Source organism: Protomyctophum parallelum (genome assembly GCF_964188405.1).
Source record: "Protomyctophum parallelum genome assembly, chromosome: 22".
In the NCBI taxonomy this organism is placed as follows: Eukaryota; Metazoa; Chordata; class Actinopteri; order Myctophiformes; family Myctophidae; genus Protomyctophum; species Protomyctophum parallelum.
The window spans coordinates 6,516,321-6,535,697 of record NC_139714.1 but is presented as its reverse complement, the minus strand read 5'-3'; the positions used below and the strand labels follow the sequence as shown (position 1 = coordinate 6,535,697).

The window sequence follows — 19,377 nt, the reverse complement described above, 5'->3', positions numbered from 1 at the left end:
TCTGGGGGGTCCTTGACGTGAAGAAGTTTGAGAACCACTGACATAGAAACATAGGTTTTTCCAGAAAACTGTCAGGATTTAGAAGACATTTGTAGAATCTGATCTCAGGTCTAAATGGGTTAAACACAACCTAGGCATGATTGGCTGCCTCCTAGCGACCTCACTAGTGACCTAGTCATGATTGGCTGCCTCCTAATCCAATGGGAGTCTGAACTGCATAAAAACCCATACTCTGAACAAATGTTATGAGCCAACTGAAGCTACAGGAAAGCCATAACCAAACAGTGAGGGAACCAACAAAAGAATGTCGGAAACGAACGTAAACGGTCGCTATACCACCGCTTATTGCACCTGGCAGTTATGACCGAGTCATTTCCTTGGTAAACTACTTTATGTGCCGAAGGCACACCAACTGGCCAAGTTTAAATGTCAATAACCAACCTAGAAGCTGATGTGAGGTCGTAGATCTTATATTCTTGCATTCTATAAATATTATTTTTAAGAACATAAGTGTTATTAGTGTTCCAGGCCTTTCGGCACAGAGTTGCCCATTCATGTAGGCAGCCCTGCTTCCTAGAGCTGGGTCTATCTGAGCCTCCACTGGATTATACTCAGTCACTCTGACAGACAGGCATAGTGGCGGGAGGCTATTCTTGCATTTTTTTAAGTGTTAAAATTGTATTATTAGGTTACAAAATGTGCCTTTGTATTGGGAAATCAGTGTGCACAAAGTACTGATATCGTACATTTTATTGTGAATAGTTGTATACAATAATAGTTGCAATAATAATGTGCGATACTGTAATAATGTGTGCCTCGGCATTAGCACAGTTAAGAGAAATGTATGCTCTGGGTGAAATTACTTGAAATGTAAACAACCGGGGAGGCGGTTTCTCCCGAGTTAAGTCACAACATAATCATGAAAAGCAGCAAACCACAGATGACATTGATTACACTGAGACAAGAGAACCCTTAGGCCACACACGCAAAAATAAATCAAGAGCAGTGGCAACGGCACGGGCGGCTAGTGTAGCGGTCCAGGCACCTAGGCTGCTAAGCCAGCCTGACTGCGTGACGCGGGTTCGACTCCCGATCCCGACGACCTTTGCCGCCCTCGTGTCACCCTCCCCCATCTCTCTCCCCCCATTTCCTTTCACCATACTGTAGTGTACACTATCCAATAAAAGGCAGAAAAAGCCCAAAAATATATATAAAAAAAAAAAGAGAGCTGTGGCAGCTGCAGCTTAAATTCAAATGCCTGGGACTGACCTCTCATTTTGAGGAACCGGTCCCTGGCCATCAAGCATTTGGTGATAGTGTGAAACATTAGATGGGTCGTTCTGAAGTCATCAGGATCCAGCTGGAGCTGTGAGAGGGGGAGGAAAAAAACAGATGATTTGGCATTGTGTTCTTTATCCAAATGTAGAGTATTCGACCATCCTTCCAAGATAAATAAAATTCCAAATGGTACGAAATAAGCTCAACAGGCTTACAAGGTTTGTTTTTCCATGTTACAGGCTGCAGGGGGTATTGTGTTATATATATAAACTTTATTATATATTGAATAGAGCAGAGCCTTCATAGATGCTACGCAATGATATGCCACAATATCACGCAAGAGCCCAGATCCTGGCTAGCCAATTAATGACATCAAAGGTTTATTCAAATCTATCAGAGCCCTTATGCAAAAAAGCTTCTAAAAATAGGAGTGCTGAATGCTGATTTAGGACCACTGACTAATTCACAACGCATCACTACGCCTTCAGAGACGCACTTTCCATTTTAAATGTTCCAAACTTCTGCCAGACCTTCATTTCTCAATGACTTTAGTAATCCATAATCCTGAGTAGATAACTGGCTGTGTAACAATACAAGTTCCATCCACACTGGAGGATGACACAGGAGTGGATTTTTACTCCCGTCCCACTCCCATGAGCCTCATCCCATCAAAAAAAAAACAGATTAAAAAAAAGAATCCCATCCCATCCCATGCCACTCCCGGTAGAATAACCCCCGATCCCATCTCGCTCCCACTCAAAATTACTCCCGTTGCTTTTTTGTTTTGATTTTATTAATAATTAGTCATTAGGAAAGGAAATGGATTTTGTGGGGTTTTTTTAGATTGTGTTTCATGCAGTTTTAATTCAAAAGATATGACACCAGAAACATTTCATCTGTGGTAATATAATGAGGTCCCATTGACTTTTCATTCCCGTCCCAATCCCGGGATTAATACAAAAAATGTAATCCCATCCCTGTGGGAATCCCACGGGAATTATAAACCACACAATCTATGGCGAACAATCAGTGGAAATAGCAGATCTACAAGCTCAGAACACCACATCGCAACAGTATGCATCGTTTGCTTGTAGATCGATTGGTTTCGACAAAGATATTATTTAGTGTAGAGGGAAAACGGAAGGGGGATGCCAGGCAATCAAGCATTTATGGTTTAACTCAGTCCCATACGGACGACTTGCAGAATAATGCAAAGAGACAATCCTCAGTAGGCCCATCACAATTATTACATAATCGCCAAATTGCAATTATTTTAGATAATAATTCTTCCATAATATTAGAATGTTTCCAGACTTTAGTTGTCACTGTACAATACTTAAAAACAGTTGTCATGTTGCACGCATAGTCGCATACCTAAAATTGCTGATATTTGCACCGCCCTCGTTGAAAACAATGTATTTCAAACTCCAGCTTGTCACTCTCCAGGGCTGCATGAACAGTGCCCCGAGCGCTCAGTTTTCTGCCCCCTCAATGTCGTAACTCTGTGGCTCTGAGAGGACCAGACCACCCACCTCTGCGGCCACGTTTCCCAGCGCGTCGAGGCCCAGCTGCCGCAGCGAGACGAGGCTGCAGTGGGCGCACAGCAGCAGGAAGCGCAGGCACGTCCGGCTGGACGCCAGCAGCTTGACGTTGGCCTCCTCGAAGGAGAGGTTCCGCAGGATGACCGCCACCTGCAGCACTCGCTGCGCCTCCATGTCCTTGATGCCCGAGTCCCGGGGCGGGTGGAACAGGGTCTGCCAGGGGCTGGGCCCCGCCCCGCCGCCGCCGCTGCACGACAACGACGTGCCGTCTGACCGAGGGGAAGAAGAGAGAGCAGAGCAGTCATTTTATATTCAATGCTCCGCTCAATGCCACAGAGTTATTGTCCAAGCAGGGCTCTAGCTCTTTTTTATAGAGAGATTTGACGTTTGCCCCAGGACCCAAACTAGTGAAAACAATAGAATTACAAGCTCACAACACAGGTGAGCTTATAGAATTTTCACTACTTCTTAAACTTTATGTTTTTTAATTTATGGAATTATATTTTATTTATTCATGAAATTACTTTGGGAAAAACAAAGAAAAAAAAACATTGCATTTGTTTTTAATTAATGATAAAAAAAAATGCTATTTTTGGGAATGTTTGTAATTTTTTCATAATATTAATACAAATAAAAAATAGGAAACAAAAATAAATAAAAGGGACCCATAAAAAAAACAGTGCAAAACAACCCACAAGTAAATGGAGATGCATTTTGAGGGAATACCGAGTGTGTGTGTGTGTGTGTGTGTGTGTGTGTGTGTTCATTAGACAGCTTACTTACCATGTGCTGGGCTGTTCTTGTCCCAGATAAGTTCCCTGACTTCAGCATCTTCCACCACATCCTTCCAAAACTAGAGGAAAAACAGCAGCTGTTAGGACTAGGAGTGCATTTGGAATAAACCGAAATCCTTTTTTCAAACTACTTTTTACTCAAAATGTATTTGAGATAATCGCAATTATTTTGTCATAATCGTCATGATCGTGTCCATGTTGAAAGAATTTCATACATAAAAAAGGCTGAAATAGCAGTAGCAATCAACAAGCTTGCACATCGTGAGGCGTTGTAAGCTTGTAGATCAGCCATTTCCCAAGTATACTGTATATATATAAACCAAAAAAAGCCTTTCTATTCATATGTTCAAGTATTAATTTGACAGGAGACAGATTGATTGTCACTTTACCCTAACAAAGTCTCTGGAGGTTTTCTCCTTCCAGTCCATCCCGAACACCGCAGAGAAGGTACCTAACGCTGAAAAAAGGCAGGCAAAAAAAGGGAAGATGTTTTAGAACATTGAAGCTCCATCTGTTCGCTCACTTCTCCATTCACTTTCCTTGCTCTTCAACCTGACCTAGGAAATTGCTTTTTGGAGCTGTACGAGGAACAGAGCCCTTTGTGGGGCTGTATACTGTATACTTATAGTTTGTTTCATTGTGCAGATATGCTACGGACAGATGGTAGGTTCTTAGTTTACTCCTGATCCTAGATGACTATTTGATGCATTATACCAGGTGTTCTTGCTTACTGTAAATCCCCCTGGATTAGCTAAATGCCTACATTGTACATTGTATGGGTGTACAAACTCACAACTCTATGCTGGGAACTGAAGACAATCAGCAACAAGAAAAAAAAACAATCAGTTAGCTGAATCCCCATTACTCAAAACAGAGTAATTTTGTCATTAAGAACAAGGAATGAAAGTGTGCGTGTGCCTGCATGCGAGCAAATTCAAATATGACAGTGGTGTTCAGCGAGTGGTCCTTGAGCAGGTTCCAGGTGGTGCCCGGCTGAATGATGGAGAGTTGGTAGATCTTTAAAACATGAGTGTCCAGTTGGTTTCATTTTCCGCTCTCAAGAGTTAAATTATTGTTAAACATCTGCATTACTTAATTAAAAGAATTAGAGAATGTCAAATAATGTCAAAGAATATGGTACCACCATCAATACAGCATGGAATTGTGGACAAAATCTTAGTTTTGTCCAAAATCTTAGTTTTGTCCACACGTTTTGGGTCCGAGATGCTGAATCTCATCAATGGTGGTCCGTGGCTCAAATGCTGAATAAATAATGGACCGTGATATGAAAAAGGTTGAAACTGCAATACAAGACGTTAGAAACAGCACAGTGGCTTCAAAGCGGCGATGCGGTTGGACGTACTGTCGTCGAAGACGCCGGCGTGCGCCAGCAGAAGCGTGACCAGCTTGGGGTCCTTGTCCAGCTGCATGACGTGCTTGCTCTCGTTAGAGAGGAGAGTACAAACGTTGACCGCGAAGTCCACCTCGTTGGGCAGGCCCGACAGCAGAGACAGCACCAGTTTGTTGTAGTCGCACGGCGGGACAAAGTCCGTCGACAGTCCATAGCTTTGGCGGAGATAGTCTGGAGAAAGGGAAAAACAAAGAACAAACAAAGACTTGTGATGATGCAAGCAATATATATATATATATATATATATATATATAATCAGGGAGCATACAAAGTAGCAGGGCTGCAGTAAGTTAAACGCTTTGTTGAATTGAGAACAGCATCTTTTTCAGAAGGAAATAAAAATGGAAAATATGGAATGTACCCAGTTTAGAGTTATGCTTAGCACACGATTATTGCAAAACGCACAATAGCTGCAGGACTCGCCTTGAACAAGATTTCTCTCTATCTGTATGAGCAGCAGGTGAGAATACAGGAAACTTGTCTAAATAGATTAGTTAGTTAATTCAGGTATGAGGTATTTCTGCTGATTTGGAAGTTTTTGAAGAAGAATTGTCGATATGTTCCGCTGTAATGCAACACATTCTGATTCTACATCACTTAGGATGAAGGCACTGCAGAAATGCAGATCATTCATACAACTAAAAAAATAGAATGTCTCTGTATCCTCCCATATGTTGAACAGTAGGGAAGAAAATGTAATGTAATTGGTGGGCAAACAAACTTAGCAGCACACAGTTCTTGGCTGGGTCCGGGATGATTGCAACCAACAGACAACAGACTGTATACAGCATTTGTAAACTTTGCCAGTTGGGCCAGTTCACACATCAATAAATCTTTGACACTATTGAGGATGTGTAGTCAAACAACATGGCATTCCCATTCACATCAATGACTGGAGACTAGAGCAGACAGAAGGTGGACCAAACAAGTGAGTCAGTTGTAATAATGTGATTCTTTCAACACAAACCAAAGATTAAGGACCTGACCGTTGACATTAGAAAGCAGCAGGTGTGCAGCTTAGACACGCTGAGGAGAAAACACAGCTCTTTGAGTGCTATAATGTTACTGTGCCACTTGCATACAGCCTGTTGCTGCATTTACACATGCTTAGTCAAAACTAGCACACTACACTACTTAAAGTTTCAGCCCCAAGCCTCAACACTACACTAAAGTTACTTACAACTTAGGAAGCTGGCATTTCCATTCACGAAATACATTTTAAAATGTCTTTACATTGAATTTTTTAACATCCATTTCTGCTAAGCAGCAAGCTATACATATATATATATGCTTAGAGATTATTTTGATTTACAGTATATTAGGATACATTTGCGCGACAAAACCGTAAATGGGGAGGAAGCTTCACTTGCACTTTAGCGCTTGCTCATGAGTCATAATCAGAGTTGCCATTGCTCCAGACGATTATTAACCTCTTAACCGATATAATCTTAGTTGACCGGCGTCCCCCTTTCCCCCTCCTAATACACCATATCTCTCCGGCCATCTTGTGAAAATAAATAGCAGAAAGTTCGCCACAGAAAAAGGGCCATTGGGTTTCTTCATGGCGTAAAGTCTATCTACACCCATTTTGGGCGGGAACCCCTTTTGGTGTTACATTACGTTATGCTTTAGCTATTGAAAAATAGCAGATCTACAAGCTTTTTTCTTCCAGCGAGTCGAGTTCTCCCCTCACACTTTCAGAAAGACTTTTTTCACAAATCATGCATCAATGTAAAACAACTTGGCTCACAATGTTTTGTAAATGTATGTACATTAAAAGTTGCTGTGGCCTGCGGGCCAGAGTCCAAAACTTGTTGGGGAGAGATAATGGCAAAGAACAGTTCAAGAGAAAAAACAAATTTGAGTATTAGTTCAGCTTTCTCCAATGATTCCATCAGAAATAAAATGCACCAAATCAGAATACGCCTTCTATAAAAAAAAAGATAAATACAAAAACATGACCTACAAAATATGAGGAAGTCTCGTCGTTTTATAGAAGTGTCACACAATTTGGTTAACTGCTGAATTACAGCTAAATGTAACAACATTTTACTACTATGTCACTTACCACCATGATCATGTTGCAGAGTCAAAGATACGATAAAGAAAAAAGACAGGCACATCACAGTGTTCAATAAATGTCAAAACAACCAACAAAATTAGAGCAAGTCAAAAGCAGTCAGCAAACAAACACTGCTGCATGCAGCTGTTCTGTGGCAGAAGACCATTTCCACCTAAATAAAGAGGCTTCGTCAAATCAGAGCCATCCCATGTTAATTTATACTTGATGGAGGTCATTACCTAAACTCAATTTGTCAGACGAAATTATCTTGTGACTGGAAAAAATCTAATCTGACTGGCAAGGAAACTGGACGGGGGGAAATGTAGCTCGTCTCAACTATCAGAGGGGGAGCTGGTCATTTGTAATAATAATGACGTGTTGATTTTGACAGGAAATTTGGATTTGGATTTTGAATAAAAATAAAAATTCAGTTGTGACTGAACTTGATCTAGATTTGCCATTTTCAGAGCACAACACCTGAGCGCAACCAAACATAGTAGTTGTTATCTCTTGACGAAATTGTCAGAATATTTTAGTTATAGTTTTAGTCATCATCATGGAAAAGAAAAGTCGACTAACATATTTCGTCATAGTTTTAGTTAACGAAATCAACACTGTGACCATGTAACCACTCCCCCACCCAAAGAACAGACGGCTTCAGGGTCCAGGGAGGCTGTTTTACAAACAAGAGCCCAGGAAGAACCATGCTCTGTTGGACAACTCCCAGGTGTGATACGATAGTGTTTTGACTTACAACTCTCTCTCTGCAACAAACTGCTCCAGGGTACACCTGCTATAAATAACAATGTTTTCTGTCAAACTGAAAGGTTAATTAATAAGTATAATAAATATTATATCATACCTAGCATAATGCTGCAGTGCTGTTACACAGCATGTAAAGCCTGATTTTAATAAAGGTCATTGTAAGTATAGACAGCATAGGATTAGACTCAGAAGACCAGTGATACAACAACATATCCCCAAGGCCCCTGGCTTTAAATAATAAATGTTCAAACTAAGTGAATCATTTGCCTGCATCAATTTAGCGCCGACTTCACTTCTATGAATGACAGCACAGAAATGACTCTGCCGGTAATGGTGGAGAGAATTATGGAACCATTTATGGAACATGCTTCTAAACATTCCATCGCTAGTTTGATTACTTCCAATATATTTTAATCTTAAAGCGGAAAAACGAAAAGCCAATCTATAAGCTAGCAGGCTCTACAAGCTCGCAACACGTCGCAGCGGTGCACGTCGCTTTCATAGAAGGCATGCTTGGCTTCTGTGGAATCCAAAAGACTGAAATCAGTCGTGGCGACTAAGAAGTGAGAACTTTAATCCATTCTGACCTTACCATACCATAACGTAATGCTAACACCAAAAGGGGTTCCCGCCTAAAATGGGTAAATCCATGTAAACTAAGCAGTCGTTAAACAGCATCCTCTTATACGTGGTACCACAATAATACATACCATAACTAGTTAAACATTTAGTTTTTTCACCACACAATTATAACAACAGGCATTACACGACATCTGCAATCAAGGCAAAACTTCAACCAATGACCATTTCTATGCATTGGGTAGCTTTGTTCCAAAGGCAGCGTCGAACAATTAAAATAATAATATGGAGAGGTTATCCTTTAAGATGAATAATCAGTTGGATAAATATTATCTGAAGTGGGACGTGTTCCTCAGTCATGTTGCAGGTCCCTTGGTGTGATCCATGGTCAGGCAATGCCCTCTTGATCGTTTATTGTATTACTACACATTATGATACAGTTGATGATGCTGCGTTTGGTCGTGTAAATAATGTAAACTATTTTCACATTTTAATTTGATTTTTCCTTTATTTTTATTTTTATCTATCTTAATTGTCTATCCATGAATACGTACTCTGCTGTTGTTGCTTGTGTTTGTATTGTAGGTTCTGTTTTATTTTTGTAAAAAATCTAAAATAAAGTACTGATCATAAAAAAAGAACAATTAAAATAACCTACAAGAAAAACTCCACTTGAATGATGTCCCGCTGCAAATGACAGCACTAAAACTATCTAAAGGTTTTTTTTCATTTTTTTTTTCAATTTTTATCCCACGATTTTTTAACCCATTTTCACCCCTGTGTCAATTATCTAATGTGATCCTGGGCTCTACACACCCTCCACCAACCTGGGGAGAGCAACGGACTTGAACTCATGCTTCCTTCATGCCTGAGTGTCCAAGTCTAAAGGTTTGATTGGTGAGCAAGAAGAACTAGCGCGGGAGAGGGGGCCGGTTAAGGTAGCCGATACTACAACAGACCAACTGAAGTCAGTTTGGCAGGAACACAACAAAAAAACAAAAACACAACACTGCGCCGTTGCTGGCGAGTCGAGACTTGCTCAAACAGCACACACACACACACACACACACACACACACACACACACACATTTCTGGAAGCAAGCACACACGCACACAAAAACCACATCATATGGTAGTTTTGGATCAGCCGAACTAAACACAACTCTTGTTGTGGTGTTGTAGTATGCATCTGGCTTTAGTGAGAATTATAGAAAGACAGCGATGTTGGTGAGTTTAACGTCATTTAATACAAGCAGATCAGAAATTTGTATTTGGATCAATGCTGGGCTGTCAATGGAGGGGATTGCTCTAGATTCAAGAGAATGCAAAAGGGAGTCTGTACGCACATCTCTAAAAAAGGTAAAGGTTTTTGAGTGGTGCAACCATAGGGTGCAGCCACTCCAATGCCCAGCACTGACTGACTGACTGACTGACTGTCTGTCTGTCTGTCTGTCTGTCTGTCTGTCTGTCTGTGGTACCAACAGGTGACAAAGTGGCGCTGTTTTTTTTATTATATTAGTTTTTATTAGGTTTTTATAGACATGACAAACAAGACATACATAACAATGACACATACACCAGACTGGGCTATGTATATAAAACGAGTGGCAAAGTGGCGCTGTTGAGCTTCAGACTGCACATCTGCATGATGGGAAGCTGAGTCAGAGATTTAAAATAGGGTGCAATTTGCATCCCAAAACACAGTTTATAATTAAGGGACGCAATTAAACAACGACGTCCATGGGATGCACTTTATTCTTATTTATTTTGCTAGCTTTAGTTATAATAATAATTTCTTCTTCTGTTTTCTACATGAATATAACCACATTATAACCATATAAAATGAAATGGGAGTTAAATGCTGCAATTTGTAAAAATGGCAAAATATGACTCCTAACGTTGTTGAAGTGAGACTCATAAAATGTCCCTGGGACTCATCTAAAAGACCACCGCTGCATCGCGGGACTCATTACATCTATTCACAGCACTGCTGAGTTTTTAGCAGCCAATACGTGATTTCGGGTGTGACAGTACAGTACAGTGACAGTACAGTAGAGGGACCCCCTGGGGACCCCCACAAGGTAACTCTGTTATTTCTCAACCGTTTTGGACACCGGGCGGCTCGCCGGATCCGTGCCGCCCCCATTGGCTCGTTCCTGGGGTTCTGGATGTTCCGGGGACCACCCCAGGACACCCACACAGTAACTCTCATTTCTCGACCGTTTTCCTGCCACCTTACACTCGAGTCGACATCCAACAGTTAGCCTTAGTGCCACTATTAGTTTTATTCTATGAGCCCTTGCCTTGATAAATACTCAGCCGTACTCTGTAGATGCGGTGGGTGTGTCAGTAATTATCCGCATTGCAAAAACGGCTTGTTCATTGTCAACTCGCCCATATGCGTATATGACACGCCTACTTTTGTTTGTGTACCCATACCTGACGAAGACCTGTTGTGGTCGAAACGTTGTCTGTCTCCAAATAAAATTACCCTGGGAGATACAATACAGCGTGCGGACTGCCTTCCTTTTACCAAACTCTAGATTCTAATTCCCATTATTAAAAATATATAGAGCACCGAAGTCTGACGTCACTTTCAGTAGAGGGCGCCAGTACACAGGATCAAGTATATTTTTAGTTGCATTATAATCCCCATAGGGGGATTTTAGATCGCTTCATATAAGAACTATGTTTGAAAAATGAACCGACCACCCCGGCCTTTCTGTCAGGGGGGTGGCTGTGTGTCGTTAATGATGTTCATTCATATTTGATACAGCCAGTTTCTGGAGAAAATGGAATTAATGTGGCCGCAAAAGCCTTGAAACTACATATGAAGGCAATGTCGCTGCCAATATACGTCACGCCCAGCAGTCAACACATTGCATTCCTGATTGATTCCTCGTTGACATAAGCTCAGCTGGTGGTGACTCAACTCGTACTAACCACGAAACATTAAATATCAATGAAATAAAAATAAAAATAAACGTAATTAACATTCAGTTTATGTTGTGCGACAGGCATATGCAGACACCCGCCTACCCGGAAATGTAGTCTCTGGGTTATTTGACTCGTTTCTAACGCTTATTTTGTTACTCTTTGGGTATATTTGTACATTTCCACCTTCAGTCGATGCTTCATATCCATATGAGTGAAAAGGCCGGGGTGATCGGTTTATTTTTCAAACGCAGTTCTTATATGAAGAGATCTAAAATCCCCCTATGGGGATTATAATGCAAATAAAAAATACATGAACCTGGGGACTGACGCCCTCTACCGACAGTGACGTCAGGACTTCGGTGCTCTATATAGTGTTGCAAATTGTGTCTAGGAACCTACCCGATAGTGGTAATTGTAAGAGCAGTGAGTTATTGGCCTACCTGATACAGTGTGTTGCTGGTAGTTGTAAGAGCAGGGGATTGCACCGATTGGAAGAGAAGCTTTGGGATTCCCCGGCTGAGGCTCGTCATCATCCTCGCCAAAGTGGTGGACCTTTTCATACTTTTCCAGGTATCTGTGGAGAGACGAAGGACCGACAAACAAACATCAGTCTTTTTAGTCGTTTCATAACATTGGGTCAAACTAGAACTCCTCCTGATATGATAAAGTTATCAGGTTTCCCACACATTTTACCAACCTTTCCAGACTATTTAACCCAATTTCCAGGCATAACAATCATTCAGTGCAATAACGAGTCTCTTACTCCTGTGTGCAATGCCATAGAATGCTATATATATATATAGGGCTTAGTATGACGCTGCAGCACGTTGTGAGCTTGTAGATCTGTTATTTCTATCACATACTGGTACATATTAGGCTGCAATCATGCAGCCCATTTGGCGAATAACGACTTATGTTACACATTTCATGTAATGTTATACATTTTGGAATAGGTTTTTTTTTTGTAACAAAATCAATAGCCAAAAACAATGCATATCCAACTATTTTTCCAGGCCCTTGATAAATCCCAACGCTTTTCCAGGACTGGAAAATGTTTTTTCAAAGTATGTCCAGGAATTTCATGATATTGTAATCGCGATTTTATTAATCACAATTATTGGTTATCGACGAATGTTGGTGGAAAAGGCTGTGGTCCTTTTCTAGGTAGGGGAGGGTAAGTGATTATTTTGTTAAAACTAGTAGGAAAGTGCGTGAAAAGATTTGCGTAAATTGCACACTGCGTTCATGAGGGTTTTTGTTCAAAACGGGCCAATCCCGCAAACCTTGGAATCCAAGGTTAGCCAATTAGGATGAAATATGAAATATTGGACAGATCCATCTTGAGCACATGACTATAGAGATACTGTGTAACGATTTGCGTTGGCCTCGTCGTTGGCATCCAGGGAGTGTATGTGCAAAGTTTGGCATCGACAGGGTTAACGGTGCCGGAGATTAGATGTTAACGGACGTACAGATGCACGGATGGAGTGCAAAACATACCTTCGGCCAGGTGGAGACAATAAATAAGGGATAATAGCTCTATATTCTGAGAGTCATTGGTACCCCCCAGGGAGAGCCCCATTACCGTTTGTTCAGTAACAGGGGTCTCCCTGTCTCTCTCAAGCCCTTTAGTAAACAGAAGGTTCACTTTCAGGTCGGGTTACCAGTTTCATCCAGTCAGAACGGAGACCTCAGACAGGATATAGATAGATTAGATTAAACAAGTGGAATTGGAAGTTATGACACAAACAATTAGACAAAACTGGAAGACTAGTATAAATTAAGAGCTGATAAATAGGTACCCACTCCCGATTGGCTGAAAAAACCCAGCTGAAATGTATTTTCTGTTTTTGAAAGAGCTGGAGAGACCACTGATACTGAACAAACACTAGTATAAACAATCATAATAATACAGTATATTTAATGTATACATGTTTTTTTAACAACATGAAAAGTAATATATTGGGGATAATGATTATTTGTTTTTAACCCAACACAGTTTCCCCTTCAAGTCTGACATTTTGAGAATACATAACAAGATCAAAACATGTTGAATACTTTTTGTCCGTGATATTGCATTGTGATCACATCATGATTATTCAGACAGACAGAACAAAATAAAAATGTCTTATCTGGCCACCATTTCATTTAGCATAGTCTAAGAATAACATGATCCTCCATTCCTCCACAGACAAACTCACACCAATATTGTGCCAAACGTAATTCATACTATAATAGCATACAACTGCAAGATTGGCCAGCATTTCAGTTGGTCAATAGTGGCCCCTAGCCAAATGCATACTTATTTAGAGGTCTTTGGCACAAGTTTCAGAATCCACACTCTTTTAAGCACAATGTAGTACATTTTCAATGACAAAAGTTGAAATGTAAAAGCCATTAAAAACTTTTGTCCCCCCCTTTCAGGTTAGTGAAATGCCACCACTTATCTTTCAATCACAAGACATTGAGCATCGGTTGGACTTCACAAACAGCCTAATTGAAATGTTTTGACAGAGAGACCATTCTAAACGTATTTCTTTCTAAGGATATTTTAGTAGCACCACAGCGAATATGTACCCCAACAATGTCTCCTGAACAGACCTAACCATTTCTCAAACGCCTGAGAGCAGGACAATCCATCCTTTTCTCAAATAGATATGACACAGTGTGCAAACATTAAGACCATTAACTCTTGCTATGGAATTACATTCACCTTTGGACTACTTGACTCTACTATGATACTATCTATCTCCAGTCTAACATCAGAGGCAACTCAGTACTTTTAAGACTTCAAAAAAGGCAAAACAAAACCTCTCAACAAAGAGAAATGCCATGGTCCACACTCCACACACAGTAGTGGTAGTGTTTATATAGCCCACTTGTTAACAGCGACTACTGCTACACAGCTCAAACAACGCATGACAGAGAACTTAGCAAAACAATTAGACATCTCTCCATATTAATATGTCACGGGCTCACAACAGCCATTTACTCTAGACACCCCTGCTCAGTACTAGATCTATGGATGGAGTCGTGGGTAGTTTTGGTTAAAAATATGGTTAAGCTTGCGAAAACAATCAAGACAAACAAAACAAAACGCACAGTCACAAATGGCGACAGCAAAACAAAAATACCTCAACAGTGATATAGTATGTCAAACCGCATGCAGCTCAGCGCAAGAAAAAAAGCACCCTCAGTGCCGGCGTTGAGTCACAGAGAGCGGAGCGCGCCCGTCTCTGAATGAGGCCCCGCTGGTTCACCGTTGGCCAAGGTAATCCCCCGTCCGTTGGCTGTGCATGACACACTGGACTATAAATACCCTCAGCCTCCATTTGTAGAGAGAGAGAGAGGGGGAGAGAGAGAGAGAGGCGCCCCGGCCCTGCGTGCACTTACACAACGCGCAGCGTCATCAAACGCTGTCTGGGCACGGGCAGAAAGGGTTGAGGGGGGGCGGGCATGATGGCGGGTGGGGGGGGGGGGGGGGGGGGGTAGGGGAGTCAACTGCAGCTGCTCGAGCGAGTCTGCACTTCCCCTTTTGATAAATGATGGGAGGGAGGATGAACACTGGTGCTGCCATCTCAGCTCTCGCACGTGACAAACAACCAAACGCTCGAGGAAATTCACCTTTTCAATGGCTGCACTTTGACAACCATTGAAGGATGCAGCACACCAACTACACTTGGCCACCATGTTAAAACATGCATGTTTAAGACCTGATTAGGACCTGATTCTACAAATGTCTTCTAAATCATGAGTTGTTTATTTTTAACCTATGTTTCTATATCAGTGGTTCTCAAACTATTTCATGTCAAGGAGCACATAAATTATGTATTTGCTCACCAACCCCCCCCCCCCCCCCCCCAGAATCGAATATTTGCGTTAAACGTTCGCTGTGAAAGAATATATATATATATATATATTCAAAGATTTGCAGTGCACACGTTTTCACGATTTTTCACAAATAGCAGATCTACAATTCTATTTTGTTTTAGGGCGACACTAAACAGCTAAATGGTTAAAGCGAAGGTGACAGAGATATACGTTCCATGTCTTAATGGGTTTAGTTTTTTCAGCTGGTGGAAGTATGGGAAATGCACTTGACCCAATGCCTTGATAAGGAGCTTCCATGTGATGACGAGAGGATGTGTGGCAACAAACAAATGTTCAGTGGACTAACGTTATTTAAGGTCAAGTGGATCAAACGTGCAGATACACAGGATTTGATTACGCTCAACCGTCTGCTTGTCCAATGCCCTTAGTATGTGTGTGAATTGGTCGCCCCCTACTGGACATAGACACAGCCATACAGACAGAGACAATAACATGCTTGCTAATTTCTAGGGAAATCTGGGCAGAGGTTTCTGTGAGCAGAACATCTCTAAACAAGGTAAACGACAAGAGGTTATACTTGGGTAAGAGACATTAAGAAAGATCATACGACAAACGGCAACACTTGTGTTGTGGCTCTCTACCACTGTGTCCAGAAGGAATCGAATGGCTGCAGTACACCGCAAGTGATATCTTAAAGTCTAAATGGAAAGATGGCATAGAAAAACAAAGCACACAATGTACTCCATAGCAGAGGGACAGAGCATATTAAACATGCATTTACAAGACTGCAAATGATCAGCTTCAATCTGGTCAGTCTATGACCATTAGGGATGTTTCAGCACAGAGGCTGGTCAGTCTATATGACCATTAGGGATGTTTCAGCACAGAGGCTGGTCAGTCTATATGACTATTAGGGATGTTTCAGCACAGAGGCTGGTCAGTCTATATGACCATTAGGGATGTTTCAGCACAGAGGCTGGTCAGTCTATATGACCATTAGGGATGTTTCAGCACAGAGGCTGGTCAGTCTATATGACCATTAGGGATGTTTCAGCACAGAGGCTGGTCAGTCTATATGACCATTAGGGATGTCTCAGCACAGAGGCTGGTCAGTCTATATGACCATTAGGGATGTCTCAGCACAGAGGCTGGTCAGTCTATATGACCATTAGGGATGTTTCAGCACAGAGGCTGGTCAGTCTATATGACCATTAGGGATGTTTCAGCACAGAGGCTGGTCAGTCTATATGACCATTAGGGATGTTTCAGCACAGAGGCTGGTCAGTCTATATGACCATTAGGGATGTTTCAGCACAGAGGCTGGTCAGTCTATATGACTATTAGGGATGTCTCAGCACAGAGGCTGCATTTACAGATATATTCCACTTGTATTCAGAATGACTAAAAATCACACCCGTGTGACGTGAGGGACACTCTTATCATCATACATCATCTCCTTCTGGCCAATCACAATTTGCGTCCTCACTTTTCGGCCTTTTATATGTAAATAATATGCTGGGAATACACCAGTATTCCCAGCTTCTTCCTGAAAGCCTTTGAGTGAAAAAGCCAATATCAGCCAATCCTCTTATTATCATACAACAGCCACGGGCGTAGCTCAAGAGGTCCACGTTTTGTATCTCGAGTATTGCACAATGTCTGACATCTCTCTACCAGCCACATATATACATACACAACGGGTGTCTCCCGTGGCACAATCGTTATGCGAATCTGCTCAACCAATGGCACATCTTCCACCCAATCAGGCTTGAATCTGGATGTGTGTGTGTGTGTGTGTGTGTGTGTGTGAAGAATACACACACACACATCATGAACGCTTCTCTCCGTTTTGAATACGTGCATTATTTTGCAGGCTGGAACTGGAACCACCTTGCCCATGACCCAATTAATTAATGCTTTGGTCGAACAAAGAATATCCATGTATACAGTTGTGAACAGTGTGTGAATCTTTCTTCGGAATGAATTCATTCTGAATGAAATATTGTTCATGTAAACGCAGTGCAGCCATGGCACACAACAGAGACTACCCTACAGCTTAACTCTAGAACAGTGGTTTTCAACCATTTTCATATCAAGGCCCATTATTTATTCAGCATTTTGAGCCACGGACTACCATTTGATGAGATTTAGCCTCTCAGACCCAAGACAATATTTTGTTGTCGTTGGATAAGATTTGTCCACAATTCCATGCTGTATTGATATTGGTACCATAGGAGAGATAACAGCAAAACGTTGATCGACATAATTATTTTACATTTCCAATATGTAGACTTCTTGTAAATTAAGTAATGCAGGTGTTTAACAAAAATGTAACGTGTAAATTGAAACCTTCGTTACCAACTCTACCTCATTTAGCTGGGGACCACCTGGAACTCCCTCAAAGACAACTGGTGGTCCCCGGACCACTGGTTGAATGAAAACCACTGCTCTAGAACATGAGCAAACTAACAGTGTTAAACGGAAAGAAACTCAAACCACCCGACACCAAATGCAAGTTCCAGTTGAAACTTGAAAGGAAAACACTGATATGTGTGCTTGCCAGAAAGAACACTGAAAGGAAAAGATTAGGCTATCAGTGGTGGCCAACACTGGCGAAAGGCAACTAAAATTACAAACGGGCTCCAAATAATACAGTGACACAGAGAGAGGCAGCTCAAAGATTTGGCCAGTACCACGGCGCACACACAATACTATGACGAAAAATGTTCGTTGTCTACCTTTTTCCACTGACAAAAACAAAATGAAATCTAAGCCATGATGACAAACTAAGACTAAATAGATTGACAATTTTGTCAACAAATTAAAACTAGACAAAAAAAAGGGACTAGTGGACAAGAGATCCAGTATAAGTTGGTTTGCGCTTGCTGATAATAGCAGATCTACAAGCTCACAACACAACACGTGAGCTTGTAGATCGGCTATTTTCAGCAAGTGTAAAATCTGTCATTACGATGGCATCAAGGCCCGCCAAAATACATTTTAGTCGACTAAACCAACTGTAGATTTAGTAAACTAAAATCTTATATTTAGTAGACTAAAACTAGACTAACACTAAAACATTCCAGGTGACTAAAATGTGACCAAAACTAAATAAAAACTATTCAAGAGACCATGACTAAAACTACAATAAGAAATTGCTGTCAAAATAAACACTGGTACCACACCACTATTCTCTTGCACTCTCAATTAAGTAGCCTTTGATTATTATTATTGCCATGCATAAAAAAGCTTAGCCATTGGATTTCACAGACTACAGCGTGGTTTTATCCCCAGCGGGTCACTGTCAGACTCAGACTACGGGTAGCAGCACAGATGGTGCAAGGATAAGAAGAGCAAGGCAATACAGATGAAAGGCCACTTTGGCCAGATGTCACAGACAAGTAGTCAAGTTCGAAATATATTATAATATATATATATTTTTTTTTACCTTTATTCATGGAGGTAAAACAATCCTTTTGAGATACAAGATCTGTTTTTCGAGGAACCACCATGCAAGGATGTTGTTGACAAGGTTAATTTGCATATTTCCGTATCAGTAAGTCTAGAGGGTTAACTGAAAATGGTTCCTAGGTGATATGCTGGGCATTACTTACTCCTGTTGGGAATCGAGTGGGAGTGCAAACAAAAGGTTGAAATTAAGCATTTGGTTTGGGTTCAACCGGACTGCCCTTCATGTAGGTTGTCAAAACTGTATCAACAACGTCAGCAAACTAGCATGTTCAATTAAAACGTATTACGAATCTTTACAATGCAATAGCAGTCTCACAATGGTACCTTTTATTCAGTAATATCAGTTACAAACTTATACAGCGTGTTTGAAGTTGGATGATGCCAAGAGACACTACCAGCTTATGAGAAGGGATAGTGCCAGTGTTGATTTCGTTGACTAAAACTACGAAAAATGTTCATTGACTACCGAAGAAAACTAAATAAAAACCAGGCCATGCATGATGAGTAAAACTATGACTAAATATACTGACTATTGTCAATAAATAAAACCTAGGCTAAAATGTTATGGAGGGACTAGTGGGGAAGAGATAATTTTATTTAGTTTTTTTTTTTTTGTGCTCGGGTGTTGCACTTTGAAAACATAAGATCTACGACAAGTTGCGAGCTTGTAGATCTGCCATTTTCAGCATGCAATCTGCCATTATGAC

General features: G+C 41.1%; 1 protein-coding gene across 1 annotated transcript in view; it reads right to left on the bottom strand.

The window, feature by feature from the left end:
* Positions 1-19,377, bottom strand: part of arid2 (AT-rich interactive domain 2) — a 45,135-nt gene that overhangs the window by 20,700 nt on the left and 5,058 nt on the right. The window contains exons 4-9 of the mRNA XM_083757666.1: positions 11,809-11,942; positions 4,977-5,195; positions 4,003-4,070; positions 3,603-3,672; positions 2,811-3,088; positions 1,270-1,366 (exon numbers count right to left, since the gene is read on the bottom strand). Of these exons, the coding sequence (XP_083613792.1) occupies positions 1,270-1,366; positions 2,811-3,088; positions 3,603-3,672; positions 4,003-4,070; positions 4,977-5,195; positions 11,809-11,942 (866 nt within the window). The remainder of the gene's footprint in view (positions 1-1,269; positions 1,367-2,810; positions 3,089-3,602; positions 3,673-4,002; positions 4,071-4,976; positions 5,196-11,808; positions 11,943-19,377) is intronic.